This window comes from Pseudorasbora parva, chromosome 16 (genome assembly GCF_024679245.1).
Source record: "Pseudorasbora parva isolate DD20220531a chromosome 16, ASM2467924v1, whole genome shotgun sequence".
NCBI lineage: Eukaryota > Metazoa > Chordata > Actinopteri > Cypriniformes > Gobionidae > Pseudorasbora > Pseudorasbora parva.
In genome coordinates, this window is record NC_090187.1 from 42,748,157 (window position 1) to 42,769,051 (window position 20,895).

The following is a 20,895-nucleotide window of genomic DNA, read 5'->3' on the forward strand; positions in this document are numbered from 1 at the left end:
AGAGTAACATTATAACATAACTCTCAACACACTCAAATGTGTGTAATATAAAACATTGCGTTACCACACACACATGAACTGAAGCCACTCGGAATGACAAAAAAAGTGTGCATGCAAACGTGGCTAATGTGTCATTAAGCTACGCCTTTGTTTTGAATAAGCGACCTCTAGTGGCGAAAAATTACATACTGTACCTTTAATTGGAAAATAGAGCTGTTTTGTGAATAAGTTGCTATAACTTATAATGAGCCAAATTTACATAGGAGACATGTTTGTGCTGATTTACATTGAGATGCACTGAAATCACCACCAGCACATGGCACAACTGTTTCAGATTCACCCCATAATGTGGCAGTCATGAAGGGATTGTTAGCGTCTTATGTTAATGAGGATTTGCCATCGTTTGGATGCTTAATGGACTACATCAACACCATGAGGAAAGTCATTTGTAATGAAACTTTCACTCTGCAAGGGGCTTTTCTTATCTTTAATTTCCCCCTGATTTCCTAGTCAAGGCGTCTGCAGTGATTGATTTAACAGGCTGATCTCAAACCTCTCACTGTTATGAGGACATTTTCATTAGTTTATATATTATCTGAGAGGAAAACAATGGGATCTGTATTATTCTTTAATGTTTCTGAAAAACATCTCTTAAGCTCACCAAAGCTGCGTTTATTTTCAAAATAGAGTAAAAACAATGAAATATTATTACAGCATAAAATAAGTGTTTTCTATGTGAATATATAATAAAGTGTAATTTATTCCTGTGATTAAAGCTGAATTTTCAGCATCATTTCTCCAGTCTCAGTCACACGAACCTTTAGAAATAATTTTAATATGATGATTTGATGCTCGAGATGCTAATTCATTTTTTATATATAATTATCAAGGTTGAAAACTGTTTTGCTGCTTTATATTGTAATGTTTGCTTGTATTTTACTTATTAAAGGTGCACTATGCAACTTTCCGTCCACTAGAGGTCGCCTATTCTAAACAAAGGCGTAGTTTGATGATGGCAAGTGTGAGCACAGTATCTTGAGACATGTGGTCTTCACCTCACAGCCGGTGGAAACTAGGACTCGGGCAGAAATCACGTTCATGGATGCGGTTATTAACGTTACTGTAGTGAAGCAGAGCAGGACCGAGTGTTGTGGAGCTGAGCACGGCTGCTGGAGCGATTGTTACACAAACACAAGGCTCGCGAGTACCGGGACTTTTATTATGACGGGACACAGTCGCCGGGCGCGTGCACTTCCGCTTTTTCCGGTCATGATTATAAGGTAAAGCAGCTTTGTTCATCATATTAGATATATTTAAGTGTGTTGAAAATGATGTTATGACGTTACTCTGTGCATTCATTTGGCGCTGCTGTCACATGTTCACACTGATAAGAGTAAAGCGCTTCTGCGAGTGAGCGACGCCTCGTGGTTCCATCCCAAAGAGGCATGAAATCGCTCTCACTGACATTTTCCTGGACCGTTCCCACCTGGTGGAATGACCTGCCGATCTCAATTCGTGCTGCCGTGTCTGTAGCCATTTTTTTTTTAATTCTTAAGACACATCTTTTCCAATTGCCCCTGACCAATAAAGAATATCACTTAACTATCCATTCAATTTTGTTTGTTTGTCCCAAAAAAAAAAAAAAAATTGTACTGTGCTTAATTAATTGAGACTTCTTACAGCTCTTACAGGTTGTTGGCCTTGTTTGTTTCATTGCTTCTATTGCTCTCCCCTTTTTTGTAAGCCGCTTTGGATAAAAGCGTCTGCTAAATAATTAAATGTAAATGAAGAATAAAACTGAGGGTAGCGCAGATATGGCGCAATTGACAGGCGACTCCCTCAGACGCTATGCTGAAACGTCCCGGTCCTTGGTTAAAATAGCAATTTTCTCACAATTTACAAATAGTTGTAAACATCTGGGATATTGTAAGAACTCAACTGAACAAAATATATAACACCGGCCTAGTGGATTTTGGATATTTTACTGCAAAAATACTACATAGTGCACCTTTATGGAAATTATTATTTCTTATATTTTTATTTCTCAAAATTTTTATTTTTCAAATTTCTTTGTATTGTGTATCTGACCTGGAGCATTGCATCTAATAGTGAGATGTTTCTCAAACTTCCAATATTTTGTTGTGTCTTTCTTTCTTTCTTTAGAGGTGGAAGGAGGAGGAAAACGATAAAGCTGAGTAGAGATCTATCAGATCTGGTGGTCTTCACCAACTCTGTGGCCTCTCAGGAGTGTTTAGATGAGGGTGAGGAACCTTTCTGTTTTATCTAATTATTAATTATTATATGAATACACATATAATATACACCGATCAGGCCTAACGTTATTGCAGGTGAAGTGAATAACACTGATGATCTCTTCATCACGGCTCCTGTTAGTGGGTGGGATATATTAGGCAGCAAGTGAACATTTTGTCCTCAAAGTTTTGTTAGAAGCAGGAAAAATGGGCAAGCGTAAGGATTTGAGCGAGTTTGACAAGGGCCAAATTGTGATGGCTAGACGACTGGGTCAGAGCATCTCCAAAACTGCAGCTCTTGTGGGCTGTTCCCGGTCTGCAGTGGTCAGTATCTATCAAAAGTGGACCAAGGAAGGAACAGTGGAGAACCGGCCACAGGGTCATGGGCGGCCAAGGCTCATTGATGCACGTGAGGAGCGAAGGCTGGCCCGTGTGGTCCGATCAAACAGACGAGCTACTGGAGCTCAAACTGCTCCAGAAGTTAATGCTGGTTCTGATAGAAAGCTGTCAGAATACACAGAGCATCTCAGTTTGTTGAGTATGGGCCTGCATAGCTGCTGACCAGTCAGGGTGCCCATGCTGACCCCTGACCCCGCCAAAAGCACCAACAGTGGCACATGAACATCAGAACTGGACCACGGAGCAATGGAAGAAGGTGGCCTGGTCTGAGGAATCACGTTTACTTTTACATCACATGGATGGCCGGGTGTGTGTGTGTGTGTCACTTAACTGGGGAACACATGGCCCCAGGATGCACTATGGGAAGAAGGCGAGCCGCCGGAGACAGTGTGATGCTTTGGGCAATGTTCTGCTAGGAAACCTTGGCTCCTCCATCATGTGGATGTTACTTTGACACGCTCCACCTACCTAAGCATTGCTGAGACCATGTTCAACCTTTCATGGAAACGGTATTCTGGTGGCTGTGGCTCTTCCAGTAAGGATAATGCTCCTGACACAAAGCACAAATGCTTCAGGAATGGTTTGAGGTTTTGAACAGCGAGTTTGAGGCGTTGACTTGGCCTCCAAATTCCCAAAATCGCAATCCAATCGAGCATCTGTGGGATGTGCTGAACAAACAAGTTCGATCCACCTCACGACTTACAGGACTTAAAGGATCTGCTGCTAACATCCCTGTGCCAGATACCACAGCACACCTTCAGGGGTCTAGTGAAGACCATGCCTTGACAGGTCAGGGCTGTTTTAGCAGCAAAAGGGGACCAACACAATATTAGGATGTTCTGCCTGATCTGTGTGTATATTATATACTGTATATGAATGCATTTAACCCAGACTTTGTCACACCTCTCTCAGGATCGCCCTTCAATGTCCTGTCGTTCAGTGAGACACGAGCTCAGCACCTGGTGCACCATCGATCTGAGCGCTTCCTGACTTTTAACCAACGCCAGCTCTCTCGGATCTATCCCTCTGCCTACCGGATCGACTCCAGCAACTTTAACCCACAAACATACTGGAATGTGGGTTGCCAACTAGGTGAGGAAAGACACACAAATAAATGGACATTCATAAATAAAAACTCGCTGTTATTGCCCATGCATAGTTTCAAAAAGGCCTCCTTCAATCATGTAAGAATACTTAATTATCAGTATCTGAGTCACTCAGATATATGCATATGTAAATTAGACTAAACATTATCATAAAAATTTTGTATACTGACAGAATACTGAAAAATTACAACTGTATTAAATAATTTTTATGAGATTGTTTGAAATGACGATTCGTTCAAATGACCAAAATGAGGCAGTTGTTCATTAAATGAGTCATACATTATATATTTTATCCACTATCCATTGCCACTTACAATAAAAGTAAAAAAATCAGAAAAAGAATGTTTTATCAGGCGTATGTTCCCTACTGCACGTCATCTTGGTTATGGAGACAAATTGACAAACTAGTCCACTCGTGCAATTCTGCATGTCAGTTAAGAAAATGCCCATATGCATTTTTCACATGCACACACAAGCACTATTCACAAGAGAGTGACAAACACATGCATTGGGGTCCAAACGTCAGAGTGAAAGTGCATTTGTTTTGCATTTTTGTTCAAATTTGGCAAATATATATTGTATTATAAAGAAGTCTCTTCTGCACAACAAGGCTGCCTTCATTTGACCAAAAATACAGTAAAAATTGTGGATGTTTTTAGAATTTAAACCAGCAGTTTTCTATTTGATTATATAGTAATGTGTAATTTATTCCAGTGATCAAAGCTGAATTTATCATCATTACTCCAGTCAACAGCGTCACAAATCATTCTGATATGAGGATTTATTGCTTAAATCACTTCTTATCACCTATGTTGATAACGGTTGTGCTGCTTCATATTTTTGTGGAAACCGATACTTTTATTAGGATTTTTTGGTGCATAGAAGTTTAAAAAATAGAAAAGTAACAGAGTTTATTTGAAATCTTTTGTAAGTTTATAAATGTCTTTACTGTCAATTTTGATCAATCATCCTTAAAAAAAGGAAGAGGATAAGGAATTAACCAGGATCTTTGCAAAATAAATGCACAAAATGTGTGTGTGTGTGTGTGTGTGGTCCAGGTAAACCTTGCATTATGAGTATAAAATGTCCCCACATTTTTTGGTCCTCTTTAGGAAATCAGCTTATAAATCAGACTATATGATGTTTTTTGAAAATGTAAAAATGTAGAAAGTTTTGCGTGATGGGTAGATTTAGTGTAAGGGGAGATAATATAGTTTGTACAGTATAAAAACCATTACATCAATGTAAAGTCCCCATAAAACATGAAAACACAACGTGTGCGTGTGTGCGCCATCATGAGAGTCCAATAAGCAAGAGTAAATTGGAAGTTGTGGAACCGCAGCTGAGTTCTGCTCCCGGATTGTTTATTGAATAAAATGTTTACCAGGCCATAATGAAACTTCATAGTTTGTTAGCCATCCAGTTTATTAAGCTTTACACACCTGAATAAATATAAGAAATGACTTCCTAGAATAAAAACGAGTAAGTGAAGGAAGGATGGAGAGTTAATAGGAAAGAAAGAAAAACAGAAGGAATAAGATGGCTTGTCTTTTGCTTAACCCACAGTGGCTTTAAACTACCAGACGGAGGGCCGTATGATGCAGCTGAACAGAGCCAAGTTCATGGTGAACGGAGGCAGTGGATATGTGCTCAAACCTGGCCTGATGTGTAAAGGTACAGTAAAGCCCATTCAAAGTACTGTTAACCCCTTGTCTGTCACCCATAGTAAAAAAGACAGCTGCTCACAAGTTATTCTGAAAATACACATAACCAATATATATCTAGAAAGCCAACACTTGAGAGTGTACAGCTGAATACTCGGAAATAATTACTCAAGATAGTTATTAAAGGTCCCATTCTTCGCGTGTTTTCAAAGCTTTGATTATGTTTACAGTGTGCAATATAACATGAGTTCATGTTTCACGTGTAAAAAAAACCTGTTTTTTTCACACAATTGACTTATCTGTACAGCGCTGTTTCCTCTGTCACGGCCTGATGATTTCCTTGTTCTATGAAGTCCCTCCTTCAGAAACACGTAATGAGTTCTGATTGGGCCAGTGCTTCCCGCGCTGTGATTGGACAGCAGCTTAGCACGTTGCACGGAAAGGTCCCGCCTCTTATCATAACGGGGAGATACGCGCGCTCAATGTTATTGCAAAAATGTCTATATTGCCTTATCAATTTGAGTCGGAATCAGACGCTGAGAATATCGAAGAGGATCGATTACAACCTGCTCAGGAAAGACTTTTGCTGGATGTTTCAGAATGGTCAGCTGTCTATTCAGTAGTTTAAACGGATCATTACGAACACCAAAAAATCAATGGTGTCTGAATGAATTACTACACTTTTATATGCTAAGTTTTTCGGATTAGTTTCAATTACCATCTAACGTTAGTTAACAAAGCTAAACAGCGTTGCACTTTGTGTCATGAGTTACATAAACTGTTAAACGGACCGACTTAAATAATAAAATACACTTACCGGTTGTGGTCCATAAGCAACGCCTTCTCCAGACAAAGAGGGAACTGCGTCATCAAGAATTGCGTTAAGAATAATCTTTCTGCGAATCCGGCATTAAACTGATTGAGATTGAGGAAGCAGTCCTCAGCTAAATGTGCTGCACATAGCTTTAAATTGTGATTATAATTTTCCGGAACCGAGTTAACCCTAAACTGTAGCCGTTGATCTCTACGTACAGCGTCCGTGGGAAGGCCAAACAAAGGTGATTTGACTCCGGGATGAAAATAACAGCGTTTCAATGGCATGACGACAAAAACACTCTACAAAAACAATTCTCCTATTCTCGACCTGCGAGAGCAAAAGGACCACGCCCCTATTTTGCGTGTTCTTGTGGGCGGAGGGTTCGTCAACAGACGGTTCTAGTGACGTCATCACAGCAGGAAGTGCAGCGGTGTAGTCCAAACCGGCCGTTCGCTGTAGGCTTTGAAAGGGAACTTCTGTTAAATAAAATATCTCGCTTGGCATTGAACTTTGAGCTTTATAATTTTACAGGTATTATTTATGCTCTAACAGCAACATTACACACTAACTAAAGTTTGAAAGATGGAATCGCAAAGAATGGGACCTTTAATATTAAACAAGTTATAAACAACTAAAGTGAAGCCACAAGTGTGGCCATGCTTTATATAGGCTATGTCCAAAACTATGATTTTTATTCAAAGACCATGTTGGGATTTTTTAGAGAAGATGCTATCAAATATGTTGTTGGCCTGCAGACACCCATTAGCAGTCTTTTGTCTAATGTCTGGCGAGGAGAACAGCTCAATTAATGCTGCAATGTGCTCACGCGACGATCGTTTTTACACCCTTGAGTCTATGAGACATAATCCTCATTATTCTTGTTTTGATTCTATAGCCATTATAAGGACACTATAGCCTTAATGCCTGCCCAAATGCCCCATTAACAGCACATTACATCCATTTACAGTACTCCACATATTATCTAAAGTCTTTCTAAAAAAAACAAAGCACATTATGTGAATTACTGTAACCAAATAGACAGCTCCTAGTCCAACAGGTGCATTAGAGCTTCAGTTAGCATCAAGCTACATAACACAATTTAAAAGATTAAAATTACACTTTCACTCAAAATTTCACTTTAGACCACCATCGAGTGTTTGTATTCGCTTCCTGTCATGATATAATGGGGATTTCATTCTTATGTTGTTGTTAAAACATGTTATATTTATCATTTTATGTGGAGCTAATCGCTACAGCAGTCATAATGTTGACATCCATTATTGATAAAAAATAGCCGAAATCACATGAAAAAAATCACACAAAACACTTATACCATATTTATCGTGTGTTTATTAGCTTCTTAGTTCACGCGTAGAAATGTAGAATTGGTTCGTTCTTTGCTGGAGTCTTAAATCTCTCTAATGATATTGAGGCAGATAAAGTAAAAGTGTGATGTTTTTAACGAGCAGTGAATGTTGAACAATAGTAATCTGGGGCCGTCGGCGATCTTTGACACACAAGGGGTTAAAAATCACCATACGTAACCACTGTGATCTGTCACTGCAGTCAAGCACCTCTGTTCTCTGAAAATCTGTACCAGGCGCCTTTAACCCACTCAATCCTGATCCGCTTCCTGCAAATCCTAAGAAACAGCTGGTGATAAAAATCATCAGTGGACAACAGCTTCCCAAACCTCCGGACTCAATGCTGGGAGACCGAGGAGAGGTGAGCAGACGCATCTAATAGCACATTTCGGTAACACTATTTTAAGGTTTAGCTATTAACTACTAACTAGTTGCTTATCATCATGCATATTACTAGGATATTGGCTGTTTATTAGTACTAAAAAGCATATATTAATGCCTTATTCTGCATTCTTCCAATACCTAAACTTAAATACTACGAAAACTACCTTACTAACTATTAATAAGCAGTAAATTTGGAGTTTATTGAGGCAAAAGTCATAGTTAATAGTGAATATGTGTTCCCCATACTAAAGTGTTACCCACATTTCCTATAGGGTTCAGATGAGTAAAATGAATATATCTGACGCTTGTGACTTCATTCACAGATCATTGATCCTTTCGTTGAGGTGGAGATTATTGGTCTTCCGGTTGACTGCTGTAAAGAACAGACCAGGGTTGTGGATGATAATGGTATGGCTTCTTGTGTCCAGGGTTTTGTGGAGCTTAGGAGGCGTTAACCTTTGTTAACTCTTGGTGTGATTGGTAATGCAGGATTTAACCCCGTGTGGGAAGAGACGCTGTCCTTCACACTTCACATGCCTGACGTGGCTCTTGTGCGTTTCCTGGTCTGGGATCATGACCCCATCGGACGGGACTTTGTGGGTCAGAGAACCGTGGCTTTCAGCAGTCTCATGCCAGGTAAAAGATGCTCTATATCTGGGTGTTTCATGGACACTTTAAATTGAAGTAAACTGTCACAGCACAAAATAGTGTATTTCACTTGTTCACTAAAATCTCAATGAGGGGATATACATGCAACCAAGTAAAATTTAAAAAATTTTCATAAAATGACAATTTTTTACCTTACGTTTACTTCACATCGAAGGACTGTACCGGAGCTTGATTCGTTTTGCTATTGTGATCTGTTTATATAGACTAAATACTTGAATTGCCTTGTATGGTTTTGTAGCATTAACATCCCAGATGTAGGTGTGTTTGTTTCTTCAGTAGAACACAAATGAAGATTTTTAACTCAACCATTGCTCGTATAATGCATGTCAATGGGGTGTATTCGAATCCATATTAAACCCTGCGGCTCGTGACGACACACTGACATCTTAAGACACAAAAATGATCGGTTTCTGCGAGAAACACAACAGTATCGAGTTGCCGCAGACCAGAAATTGCTTTTTCAGTATTGGCTGTTTTTTTTAAAAGGGGAGGAGCTGCTTGATATGTCCCGCCCTGTCTTCCATGGTCTGCACATTGAATAACACTGTGCGTTTCAAGACAACCATGTACGTTAACGGTGCCCTATAATGAAAAATTGAATTAACCTTGCCATAGTGAAATAATAAGACTTCAGTACATGGACATCACAAATACTGCGAGTCTCAAACACCATTGCCACCTACTTCTGATGTAAATCTCGTGAATCAAAAACTCCAGAAAAAAAAAAGTGCTTCTCAACATAAACCCAACCGTGACGCAAGCGTTGGGGATCATTTATATGCACGCCCTCCAACATTTGCATCTGTCCAAACATGTTCATTGTCAGGCGGAAATGATGGAGCTGAATCATCAAATAACACTTGAGGATAGCAAAAACGGCTCTCATAACACGTCATGTTTAGGCTGTGCAGGAGACTGTTGTCATATGTCAACAGTCATGGTTTAGGTTTATTATAATCGGATACCACAACAAATCGTTCGTTTGTTCCGCCCATTTCAAGCAAGCTTTGCTCAGCATCTCAATGGGCAACTATATTCTTGCAAGCTGTAAGTAATTTATCCACTTATTGACTAGCTGTTTAAACAATTTCTGATTAAATTGAAAGTTTCTTAGAGACCGCATTGTCTAGATAACGCAAGATGCTAGTACAGTAACAATAGGAGACTCCAAGTACCATACAAAACTAAATTGTGTGTCTAATGACAAAGGTTAATATTATTTTGTATTACAAAATACAACCGTAGATACGTTGCTTACAGATCGTTCACTTGATCCTTCTAGCAAACGTCACCTTTTCCACCGTATAAGTTAAAACGATAGTCAATGGAGATTGCTGAAATGCAGCTAACTTGTTTATTGGTGTTTTCAGATCATCCGTACGTGAGAGAGAGAGCATCTAAAACACCGGATGGTATATGGGTTTTTTTTCACAGAAAAGCTCTGTTTGGGGGATTTAATTACTGAAATCTGGCAACCGCACAAACGCAAGCTCTTTCTCGCGTGCGGATGATCTGAAAACACCAATAAACAAGTAAGCTGCATTTTGTAAATCTCCATTTGAGATGTTCTGCTTAAAGTGTCATTTAGTCGGTCTGTGCTCTGTCAGGACGGTCAGGCCTCATGAGCTGAACAGCTGAACTGCTGTGAGCTGCTGAAATAAGCCAATCAGAGCAGAGCTCCACATTAATATTCATGACTCTTCCAAATAAGGCAAAAACAGAGCATTACATCCTAGGGACACTATGGGGTTGTAAATGGACCTGTAAATCTGTATCTGGACAATTTTTGTCCTTAAATAGGCCACATACCTTCTATGTAGATATCAGAGAACAATTTAACATATTGTTTCAACTCATTCTAGGGCACCTTTAAGTGTGTCACATCATCAGCTTATTAAATCACTAATATAACCAGATTAAAAAGACAAAAAGCACCATGAGGAGACTGAGATCAACAGAGATGAAGAACTCAGGGTCATTAGTAAATAGCATGTAAAGTGTGAGTGATACCAGCAGATCCTGGTGTCATGTGAAGCGTGTCATTAGAGTAATGGAGGCCTGAGGCGCTGCCGTTGGACACACATTGCTGAAGCCGAACTATCTCTGCCCTTAAAATACCGAAATACTGATGCCATCATGTCTTTCTTCCTGCTTATTCACTATCTAAACATTCACACGATTGCCTTTCTTCCATCCCATTTTCAATCACTGCTCCTCTTTCCCACTCCCACAGGATATAGACACGTTTATTTGGAGGGAATGACAGAGGCATCCATTTTTGTCCATATCACAGTGCATGACATCTATGGGAAGGTGAGCTCATGACTACACAGACATCTGAACAGAGTTTGATAAAGATCCACAGCCATTTTTACTGGGCATGTTACCAATTTAAATTCAACACCATTTCTTCATGCATTTTATAACTAGATTAGTTAATATTGATAGCTAAAGAACCAGGAATTCTGCTGTTGCTTTGGTTCACTTAAAAGGTGTAAAAAAGCTCAGCTGGTTATCATAATGTGTTGTGTGAGCTGTTGTTTCTGTCCATTTCTACTGCCGCATAAACAAACGTGACATTTGGTTCTCATTTCCATTTCAAAAGGATCTGAACTAGTAAAATATCTTTATTGATATTTCCCCCCGTTGACATCTTATTGAAGTTCCTCCTACCTTTTTACTTTCCAGTGGAGTCCTTTAGTCCTCAACCCGAGCTATACCATAATGCACTTGCTAGGAGCTAATAAGGTACCCTGGCTATGTAGTGCACTGCATGATAACTGCATGAGCGTCTACTAATGTGTCAATGTGACATCTGCTCTTGCCTAGTAAACACAGCTGTTGTAAACGTCTCATACAGTTTGTTTTGTCCGTTTTTGTCTTTTAAGTAATTATTTTTGGTCAGTTTTGTCCTTGGTTGTAAAGCTGGATATACTGTTGCTTCCAGTAAAATATTTGCATTCTGAACTGAAGGCTTGAAAAATAAGAGATGGTTGAATATTTCACAAGAATATGCTGCCATCTGTTGGATGTAGTCAGTAATGCAGTGGTTTGCACAGGAGCAGAAGTGCCGTGTCTGTTTTGTCACTGTAGTCTGTCAAGGATTGTCATTGTGTGATTATTATTGTGTTGACTGTTTGAAATGAACATGTGACATTGCATGTATGTATTGTCTATGGCGTTATTTCCCTGTCAAATGTCGAGAGCGCATTATTGTAGCACGAAAGTACATTAATATAGTGCGCGAGCGCGAATCTCTCGGCTCGTGCGCGAGAACTCTGCGTGTGCTCTCAGATATGCTGCTCTTGTTAGAATTTTTTGTCTGGGCTCACTCAGAGAATATGCCTGCACTTAAAACGTGTCCAGTGCAATCGCGAATCTCTCCTCTTCGCTTAAACTAAGCCTGTATGTGCACAGACTGTGTTCCGTGCGCTCGCAAGAAGAGAAATACTCTTCTTTACGGTTTCGTTCTCTTTGCTCTTGGCATAAACGGCAACAACCAATCAGAAATAGGCTTCAACGACTGACCAATGAAAACGCGACATCGTACATTAAATCTTATATTGAACCCCACATGGAATCAGAATCACTTGAGTTCAGTCAGTGACTTCAATAAAGATGAGTGAGATGGATCCGCAGTATAGACGATATTTTTGTTTTTATGTAAAATAGGCCTAGGTCAAATATATCTTAGAAATGTCTGGGAAGAGGGCGATTGGATTATTTATATTAACCTAGACTGCTCTAGCCTATATGCACAGCCACTTTGTTCACACTACAGGTGCCATGCCCATTTGAAAGTGGGATTTTTGAGCCAAATGGATTTAAATGCTGATTCCAAAAGGCAAAAATAATGGGAAAATGTTGGGAAAATGTTACTGCAATTTGTGAATTAAGTTACCTTTCACCGCAAAAGTTGGCATACATTTCTAAATAATCCACTGGCAGTGGCGGAACTAGACTTTTATTCATGGGGTGGCAAAGCTGCTTTAGGGGGTCCAGAGACCGTGAATATCATGTGTTATACTTATTTTGACCAATGTAACATTAAATATGTAACAATAAATAAGCACCCACAACAGTAGATTTCAGTGAAATTTCACAATTCTCAGCCTAATAATATAATTGTAAAACATTATTGAATACAAGTGAACAGTTGAAGTTGCAGGACACAGTGATTCAGGTACAGAAATTAAATAATCAAACATAATAACATTGCATAATCGTTTTAAGTGCAGGCATATGTGCTCTGAGTGAGCCCAGACAAAAAATTCTAACAAGAGCAGCATATCTGAGAGCACACGCAGAGTTCTCGCGCACGAGCAGGGAGATTTGCGCTCGCGCATTACATTCCGCTCGAGAGCAGAGAGAGATTCGCGCTCGCGCACTATATTAATGTACTTTCGCGCTACAATAATGCGCTCTCGACATTTGACAGGGAAATAACGCCATAATTGTCTCTCTGATTATGGTTTGATTTAAACTTGGACTCAGTAAGACTGTGTGTGTGTGTGTGTGTGTGTGTGTGTGTGTGTGCGTGTGTGTGCGTGTGTGTGTGTGTGTGTGTGTGTGACTTTTCTCTGAGACGATGCACATAAATCATCATAAAGAAGGATTTTCAGATATATCACATTTTGTAGGTTTTGCAACAACAAATTCCTCTCCTTAATTTTGCAGAAAGATGAAATGCAAAAATATAATTTGTAATTAATATATATATATATATATATATATATATATATATATATATATATATATATATATATATATATATATATATATATATATATATATATATATATATATATATATAAAATGATCAACTTTTTTAAATGCGAGTAAACATTAAATAATTATTATGGTTATTTTTACTCATTGGGAATCCTGTTTCCACCAGTACCAATAAGTCACCATAAAATCATGTTGAAATTAATACATATAAAGTTGGGAACACGCATGCCCTTTTGCACTAATCAATAAATGATACTGCATTAATCACTCTCACACTCTAGCAATGCTTTTTATACCTTAATTGACCCAGAATTTTTTTCTGGTGTATACATACAATCTTTGCGGTGTCCTAAATTGCTTAGATCCATATCATCTCCTAAATTCTCTCTTTATCCCTGTCGGTTTCTCAGGGTCGTCAGCTGCGGGGTTTCAGAGGCTTATTTAACAGAAGTTCCAAGTCCTCAGTGGACACAAATATAGGAGTTCCACCTCGTAAACGATCCATAACCGACCATCTCCTTCGGAGGACTGCCAGCGCCCCTGCCAAGGGCCGCAAAAAGACCAAGATGCCATTGGCAGAAGCTACATATGACAGAAAGCACAGCATTGGGGACTCCTGCATTGGACAATCCACTCATGTAGAGAGGAGAGCGGGGAACAGAAGAGCCCTCCAGCACCGCCCCGCATCCATGCCCCTGGATAAGCTCCTAAACAGTCACCTTAACCTGTCCACCCCGGAGAGGGAAGGGCCTGATCTTGGAGTTGACACAATCATTGGTCAGTTGCTTATATAATTCCCTTAACATTCCCTGAGGAACAGTGTCATAACAATTCAGAATGAAAGCTGTTATACAATGCATGAATTTACTTCGTTACTCATGTCATTATTGCTATAAGGCATAATTAGAGTGGATGTTGACAGTTGCCTGTTCTTCGAATCATTAACACTACAGCACCTTTGTGATAAGAAAGCGTCCGCTATCCTCTCAGAGAATAAAACGGCACATTTTCTGTATTTATCTATTATTTAACTTCTACTAATAATTTCACTGTTTATGTAACCTTTTCACATGCTCTCTATTGTTTCGCAGTTATTTTAAAGGGATAGTTAAACAAAAAATGTATTATTTGTAGTTATTTACTCATCCCCATTTCAACCCTGTAGGACCCTGGTTACACCTAGAATTAGGATGCGTTTTCATAGAGCGGATCACAAGTAGACAAGGGTGTTTTAATTAGTCCACTTCTGTCGTGGTTTCTTTGAGGGGAGGGTCTATGGGTGGATAAATGTATGGGCTTTTTCAGATCTTTCAATTCAATGGATGAAATAAGCTCACGCTTACATATGAGAGCACCCGGAGGCGACGGAGAAACACAATGCTCTGACAGCCGCAAGACCAGCCGAACGCTTTAAGTGTAATAAATCAGGAATGGTGAGAGAACATTGTGCCTGGTACATCTTTCTTCTTCCAACAAAACTTCCCATAATATTTATGTATTGGATCAGCCGGCTGAGAGTAGAGGGTCTTTAGAGGCTGTTCGTGTGCTTTTGACCACATGAGCGTCTACACTACGAAAGCAATCCAATCAAAATGCGTTTTTAACTACCTCTGGAAGTGGACAAAAGTGAACAAGCTCAAAGTGTTTTAGACCCCGTTTCTTAATCTTAATACCAGGTGTAAACAGGGCCTATGACTCCCTTTCTTAAGCTATTCATGATAAAAAGACTTTTGGGTGAACTATCCCTTTAAGTACTGCATTTAGTTCTTCTACTGGGGCCGGTTGCACCAGCAGTAAGTTACAACTTAGCCTAGTTTTGACGTAAATGGACACTAAGTTACAACTTATGCACTACTAAATATTTTTGCGTTGCACCATTGAACTTAGTTGAAGCGTAACTCTACGTATAAACTAATTATTTACGGAAGCCTCCGATCAGGAGTAACGGTTGGAAGAGATAATAGCAGATAGACTGAACTGCATAATAAAGCTCTTGTTTTACATGACAGACTTCAATTCTTTAAACGTATATGATAATGCATTTACACTTAGGCTACTTATATTTTAAGAGAGAAAACATTATGTGAATGGATTACTTTTAGCAGATTTTTACCATGAACCCGTGCAAAACAGCTGTGTGCCGCTGCGTGCATCAAATAAAATCAGTCAAAATCAATAAAGGTAATTTCATGTCTTTTTTTGTTTCAGTATTTATTTATTGTTATGTCCTTATTAATGGCGTTTCATACTGAATGCTTCTGAATGTTATTTATATACAATCACTTACGTTTATTTAAATTTATTTATCATATTTAATGGAAACGTATTTTTACCGTTGGTTAGCCTACATGATGCAAAATAAGTTATAATAACGAAGGATAAACTGAAATTCAGAGCATTTCAACACAACTTCAGCTCTCGTATTTGAAGGCTGCTATTGGATCATTAAGGGTAAACGTCATATAATGCGCCTACGCATTACTTTTCGGAGAGCTTACGATCTACTAACTATGTTCTGCCTTAAGATCAAATGGTGCAACCGAAAAAAGTACAGAGTTAGTTACAAACTAGCTAGTAGTTACTAAGCCTCTTGTGTGGACTTTACGTTCAAATTTAAGAAAGAACTTGCAAACGACTGGTGCAACCCTACCCTGGTCCCTTTGAAGTATTCAGACTTTCAGGCTTTACTTTCTTTAATACCTTAACTTGCCTTTGTCTTGTTCTGTCTTTACTGTTGTGCTTCTTTATAGTAGAAAACTGACTAGGAAAACCCCTACAGGTAATCCACAAGCCATACTCAGGTCGACTCACCCCAAAACATTCCAGTTTTAAGCCATTGCACCATGTTTTTGAAAAACTTTGTTTTGTTTCATACAAAAAGTAATCCATCAAAGCTTTTGGAGAAAATCAAATAACTGGATGTTCCCCATGCACCCACACAGTGCCATTGTCAACCTTCTCACAGTCGTACTTGGTGGTACATTTCATTTGTCCTGTGTACAGAGTGGCGTGTTGGAGTTTGGTCTGTGAGTGTGTTTTTGTTGTTGTTTTTTGACGTTACTGATAACCATCTCTTATAAAAATGTCTTCCACAGATTCCTTCCTCCATGAGAAACCCAGATCCATCTCAGTGGATCTCCTCTTTGAAACGTCTGCCTTCAAAGAACCTGATGTATTACACATTTTAGACTGTAACACTGAGCCCAAAGATACAAAAGAAACTCCTTACCTGGTCATTGTGGGTAGTAGGGAAAGTCTGAGTGATTCTCACCAAGAACACTCACCAAGAAAAGGTGGTCTCACCCAGACTGAAGCAGATAAACTATGTTCTTCCAAAGGGCCAACAGACCGCTGGTCAAGTCCTTCAGATCGACATAATAATGGCGGTAGCTTACCAAGTGAGGGAAGTCAAAGAGAATTTAGCCAGTTGGAAGCTCCTAAAAAGAACATTCTAACACCCAAGGCAGCCACGTATTCCACAACCTCCTCCTCTTCCTCTTCTTCAGGTACCTTCACCAAATCGCACCCTCCTAGAATGGATCTGCAAGACCAGAAGAGTCAAGTGTCCCTTCAGGACAGTGCTCTCTCTCGCCTTATTGACGCTGTATCGCTTGATAACGAAAATGACACGTGTGGGTCCATATCTGCGCTGATTGGCCAACTTGAGCTTACTTCTGAGCAGAGCACCCTACTTCTATCCAACTCACAACCTCTGAAGTACTCTCTTCCCCCATCTGACATCACTCATCTCAACAACGAGCTTTCCAGCACTCCACTAAAAGTCATCCAAAAATCTGTGCGCACAACCTCAGAGCTAGCCGCGAGACCTTCCAGTCCTGAAACAACTGAACCTGAAGTCTTTACCATCTTGGATGAGGAGGTACTTTCTCCTGTATCTAAAAACAACGACTTTGAAAAAACAATGCCTCTAGAATGGTCCGCGCGTGGAAATCTAAAGCAAAGTTATAGCCATTCCACTGGCTCCTTCAGGAACTTTGAATTCGAAGGTTACATAGAAACCTCATTTAACAGCACAGCCTCAGATCGCTTCTTGTTGTGCCAGGACTCAGTAAGCAGCAGTCTGATGGAGGTGGAGATCAATGTGGATGAGGATCCTTTAGACAACACATTAACCCCTTCGAGTCCGCTTCGAGATTTCAGAAGTGTTCAAGGGTTAAACCAGAGTTCTCCCTATCACCATCATCTGTACAAACCCTCATACCACCCCTCTCCTGTTCACTCATACTCCACAAACACCTCACCCTTTCACACACACTACCAGTTCTCTAGCACCTACCTTACTGGCAAATCCCAGCCAAAGAAATTTACCTGTTATAATGACACCGGGATAAGTCACAGAACAGATACCACAGAGGCAAGACCCCAGGAGACAAGAGTCCAAAACAGTTTGGTCAGCAGGGCAGAGCGTTTAAACAAAAGATCTTTGTCCTCAGAAAGTCCTGCAAAGACTCGAGTCTGCCATACATTGTTAGAGAGGGACTTGTATGCACCCGTTTCAGACTACGACATGATTTCAGTTGAATTGCAAGAGCCAGCTCCACACTGTCAGGCCTTTCCCGTACCACATCCTCAGGTGTGCAATGGACTCTCCCCAGCTTCTTCCAAGTCCAAGAGCCTGGGAGACCTGACCTCTGAGGACATTTCATGCAACTTTCAGAGCAAGTACAAGTCAATCAGCCGAAGTTTTGTCACCCCTGCAATGCAAGACCAAAGACGGATGTGTGGGTTGTCTGGTCGTCCAAAGTCCGCTGATCCTTTAACCGAGCAGCTTCGCAAGCTTGTGACGTTAGAACATGAAGATTATTCGCGTCCCCTCCCCTCTTGTTCTCAACCCGCCCTGAAACCTCTTTCAGTGCTCCCTCTGAGTTCTGCCGATGATCACGAAGACCCCCCTCCATTTCTGTCAAGGCGACTGTCGTCCCGCAGTCAAAGTCGTGTACGTCATATAGCCAATCGTGCACGTGAGAGACAGCAGGAGGCATCCAAACACCAGGGTGCCATGGAGGTAGTACTCCGCAATAAGCCAGTCTCCTCCCAAAATCCTCCACCAAATAGGCACTCTACAGGCTCTTATATCGCTGGTTACCTGGACCAGCTGGGTCCTGAGGACCGAGGCTTGCCCGAAGGAGCATGCACCTCACTACGCTACGGATACAGAGATCGCTACTACAATGACGATTCTGTACTCCCTCCGGACTTCTCCAACCCATCAGAACCCGAGGTCTTCTTTCTGCTTAGGCTCTGACCTTGCATCCCACCTACTGTTTTAGACTTTGCATGTACGGTGTTTCATGTAGCAGGACACTTCCAGAACTGTGTACATATATCATATAACACTGTCTCCTACATTTGCTAGCCCTGCTGTTTTTTCAAACTAATTATTTTATATACATGTGATCCCTTGTCATGCTTGAAAAAAATTATTGTTCAAAATGTGTGTTGTCTCAAGGTGAAAATAACAGTGAATAATTGAACTGGAGACATTTTTGTTGTTGTCAGGTATTTGTTTTTGTAAGCTACGGGCTTCTCTTTTTATTCAGTCTTCCTGCATATTGTTATTTGTATCCCAGATTGCAACAGTGTCAGCCCAGATCTGGCCCACATCTGGAACCACTTTGGACCGACACTATGTCGCTTTCTGGGTCTGTGTAGTCTGTACATACTATGTTGGTAAAAGTCAAAGCACTATGGGGTTTCACTTAAATTTTAATTACTGTGATGTTTTTATTTAGCATGTGAAGCGTGAACATTTTCAGCATGACTATGCACAGACCTGTAGATGCTGTGCTCTGATTTTGCACAGATTGATTCTGTTGTATTGAATGCAATACAGCACATTTACCTGCTTGCTCTGACTTGCTTGCTTACTATTAGTCATGAATTTAAAGAAGTTTGAAACTCTTCTTCATATTCTGAAGCAGTATGGTTAAAGTTTTATTTTTATAATTGCTTTGATACAGAGAGCAAAAAAAGACATTTGTTAGACTTAATATTGAGTTTTCTTTTTAAAGACAACTACTTTTTTTCAATTATTCTGTGCTTAAAGGCATCTAGTCCGTTCTTTTTATTGTTACTCATCCAAGATGAGTGTAAGCATTTTCCTACCAATGCAATAAAATTATGAAATGTTTGCTATGAGGTAAAACATTTTGTGTGTGTGGTTTATTTTATCTGCCCCTCTAGTATCTTTATCTCCAATTATTTTATTTTTGTTTTAATTTATCTTTCGTTGTCACTGTGGTTCCTACACGTTTTGTCACACAAAAAAATTGAGATTGACTGCATGACACACATTTACCTTCTATAGGCAAATGATATTCATTTAAATCTGCAAAAAGTTGACTTGCAGCAGCTGTAAATTGGCTTGATGTATTGCAGCAATACAGTTTGATAGTGTTATCATAGCCTATTAGTAATAGCAAACAAAAACTGTTTGTAACACTTAATGGTCCATCATTAATAGGGAACTATGCAGAACAAATGAGTAGTACTGCATTAACATTTCAACGACTACAATTATAGAAACAGCCTTAACTAATCAGTAGGTAATATTCAAATGTAAGATAGTTCCTTAGCCTATAGGTAGATTGACTAGTAACTAACTATGAAAAATAATAAAGAATTACTAATCACAGCATTAATTGTCTGAGATGGGAACAATTGTCGTTTTTACTCCCGTGGTCATACAATTCTTACCCTTCTTAATATTTTAAAAGTAAATCTAATGTTTCTTGTTTCTATTCATTTCCTACTAACTCCTACTGTTTCAGTTTGATATCAATATCAAGAGAAAATATCAAGAGATGTAAAGGAACTAATCACAATGCTTTCGTTGCAATAGCCTACTCTTTTCTACTTTTCCTTGTTCTTTCTTTTTTATATACACTTTTCTGACTATAATTAAATTGTGGTACTTTTACTTTTATTCTGGTTGAATAAAAATGAAGCCTTCAACTTTGCAAAATGTATTTTTCACCAAAAATACATATCGGATTGGAAGATGCATGGGAGTTGTAGTTTACACGGAACCATCCCCTCATTAGTGTCTTATCATTCTGTAACTCTAAAGACTACATTTCCCATGAACCCCTCTCGGCACAGGGATAACGTATCCTGTGAGTGAATTTTTGAAGTATCTGTTTGTGTTGTTACTAATTAGTTTATTCCGGTTTAATCGCAGCGATTCCATTTACATGTCATTTCTGAGCAAATCTAGTTAATCGTAGGATGAAAAGTATGTAGTTTGTACCAGAATGTATGTAGTTTTTACGCCTTTTTATATATGCGCCAGCGCCGCTAACCGGTCATCGCCATAGAGACGAAACATCAACACAGGCGGTTGAACGTCCACTCTCGCTGTTAAACTGGTAAGCTTATTTACACTTTATAATACTTTTTTGGATTATTATTATTATTACATTTTTATTTTTCGTTGTGTAATATTGGAATTGCGCTAGATAGAATACATTGTGAATAATACATAAACTA

The 20,895-nt window shown here is 39.4% G+C and overlaps 1 protein-coding gene across 5 annotated transcripts in view; it reads left to right on the forward strand.

Annotated features, from left to right (window-relative positions):
• plch1 (phospholipase C, eta 1) overlaps positions 1-19,538 on the forward strand; it is a 141,145-nt gene extending 121,607 nt beyond the window's left edge. For 2 of the 5 annotated variants that reach the window (XM_067419097.1, XM_067419098.1), the window contains 10 exons: positions 2,164-2,261; positions 3,564-3,743; positions 5,324-5,431; positions 7,839-7,963; positions 8,310-8,394; positions 8,476-8,622; positions 10,889-10,968; positions 11,344-11,403; positions 13,797-14,163; positions 16,482-19,538. In XM_067419097.1, the coding sequence (XP_067275198.1) occupies positions 2,164-2,261; positions 3,564-3,743; positions 5,324-5,431; positions 7,839-7,963; positions 8,310-8,394; positions 8,476-8,622; positions 10,889-10,968; positions 11,344-11,403; positions 13,797-14,163; positions 16,482-18,652 (3,421 nt within the window). In that variant the 3' untranslated portion in view covers positions 18,653-19,538. Of the gene's footprint in view, positions 1-2,163; positions 2,262-3,563; positions 3,744-5,323; positions 5,432-7,838; positions 7,964-8,309; positions 8,395-8,475; positions 8,623-10,888; positions 10,969-11,343; positions 11,404-13,796; positions 14,164-16,136; positions 16,166-16,481 lie in introns of all 5 variants that reach the window. The other 3 variants (XM_067419101.1, XM_067419100.1, XM_067419099.1) reach the window with 3 other exon arrangements.
• Positions 19,539-20,895: the final 1,357 nt, after the last annotated feature.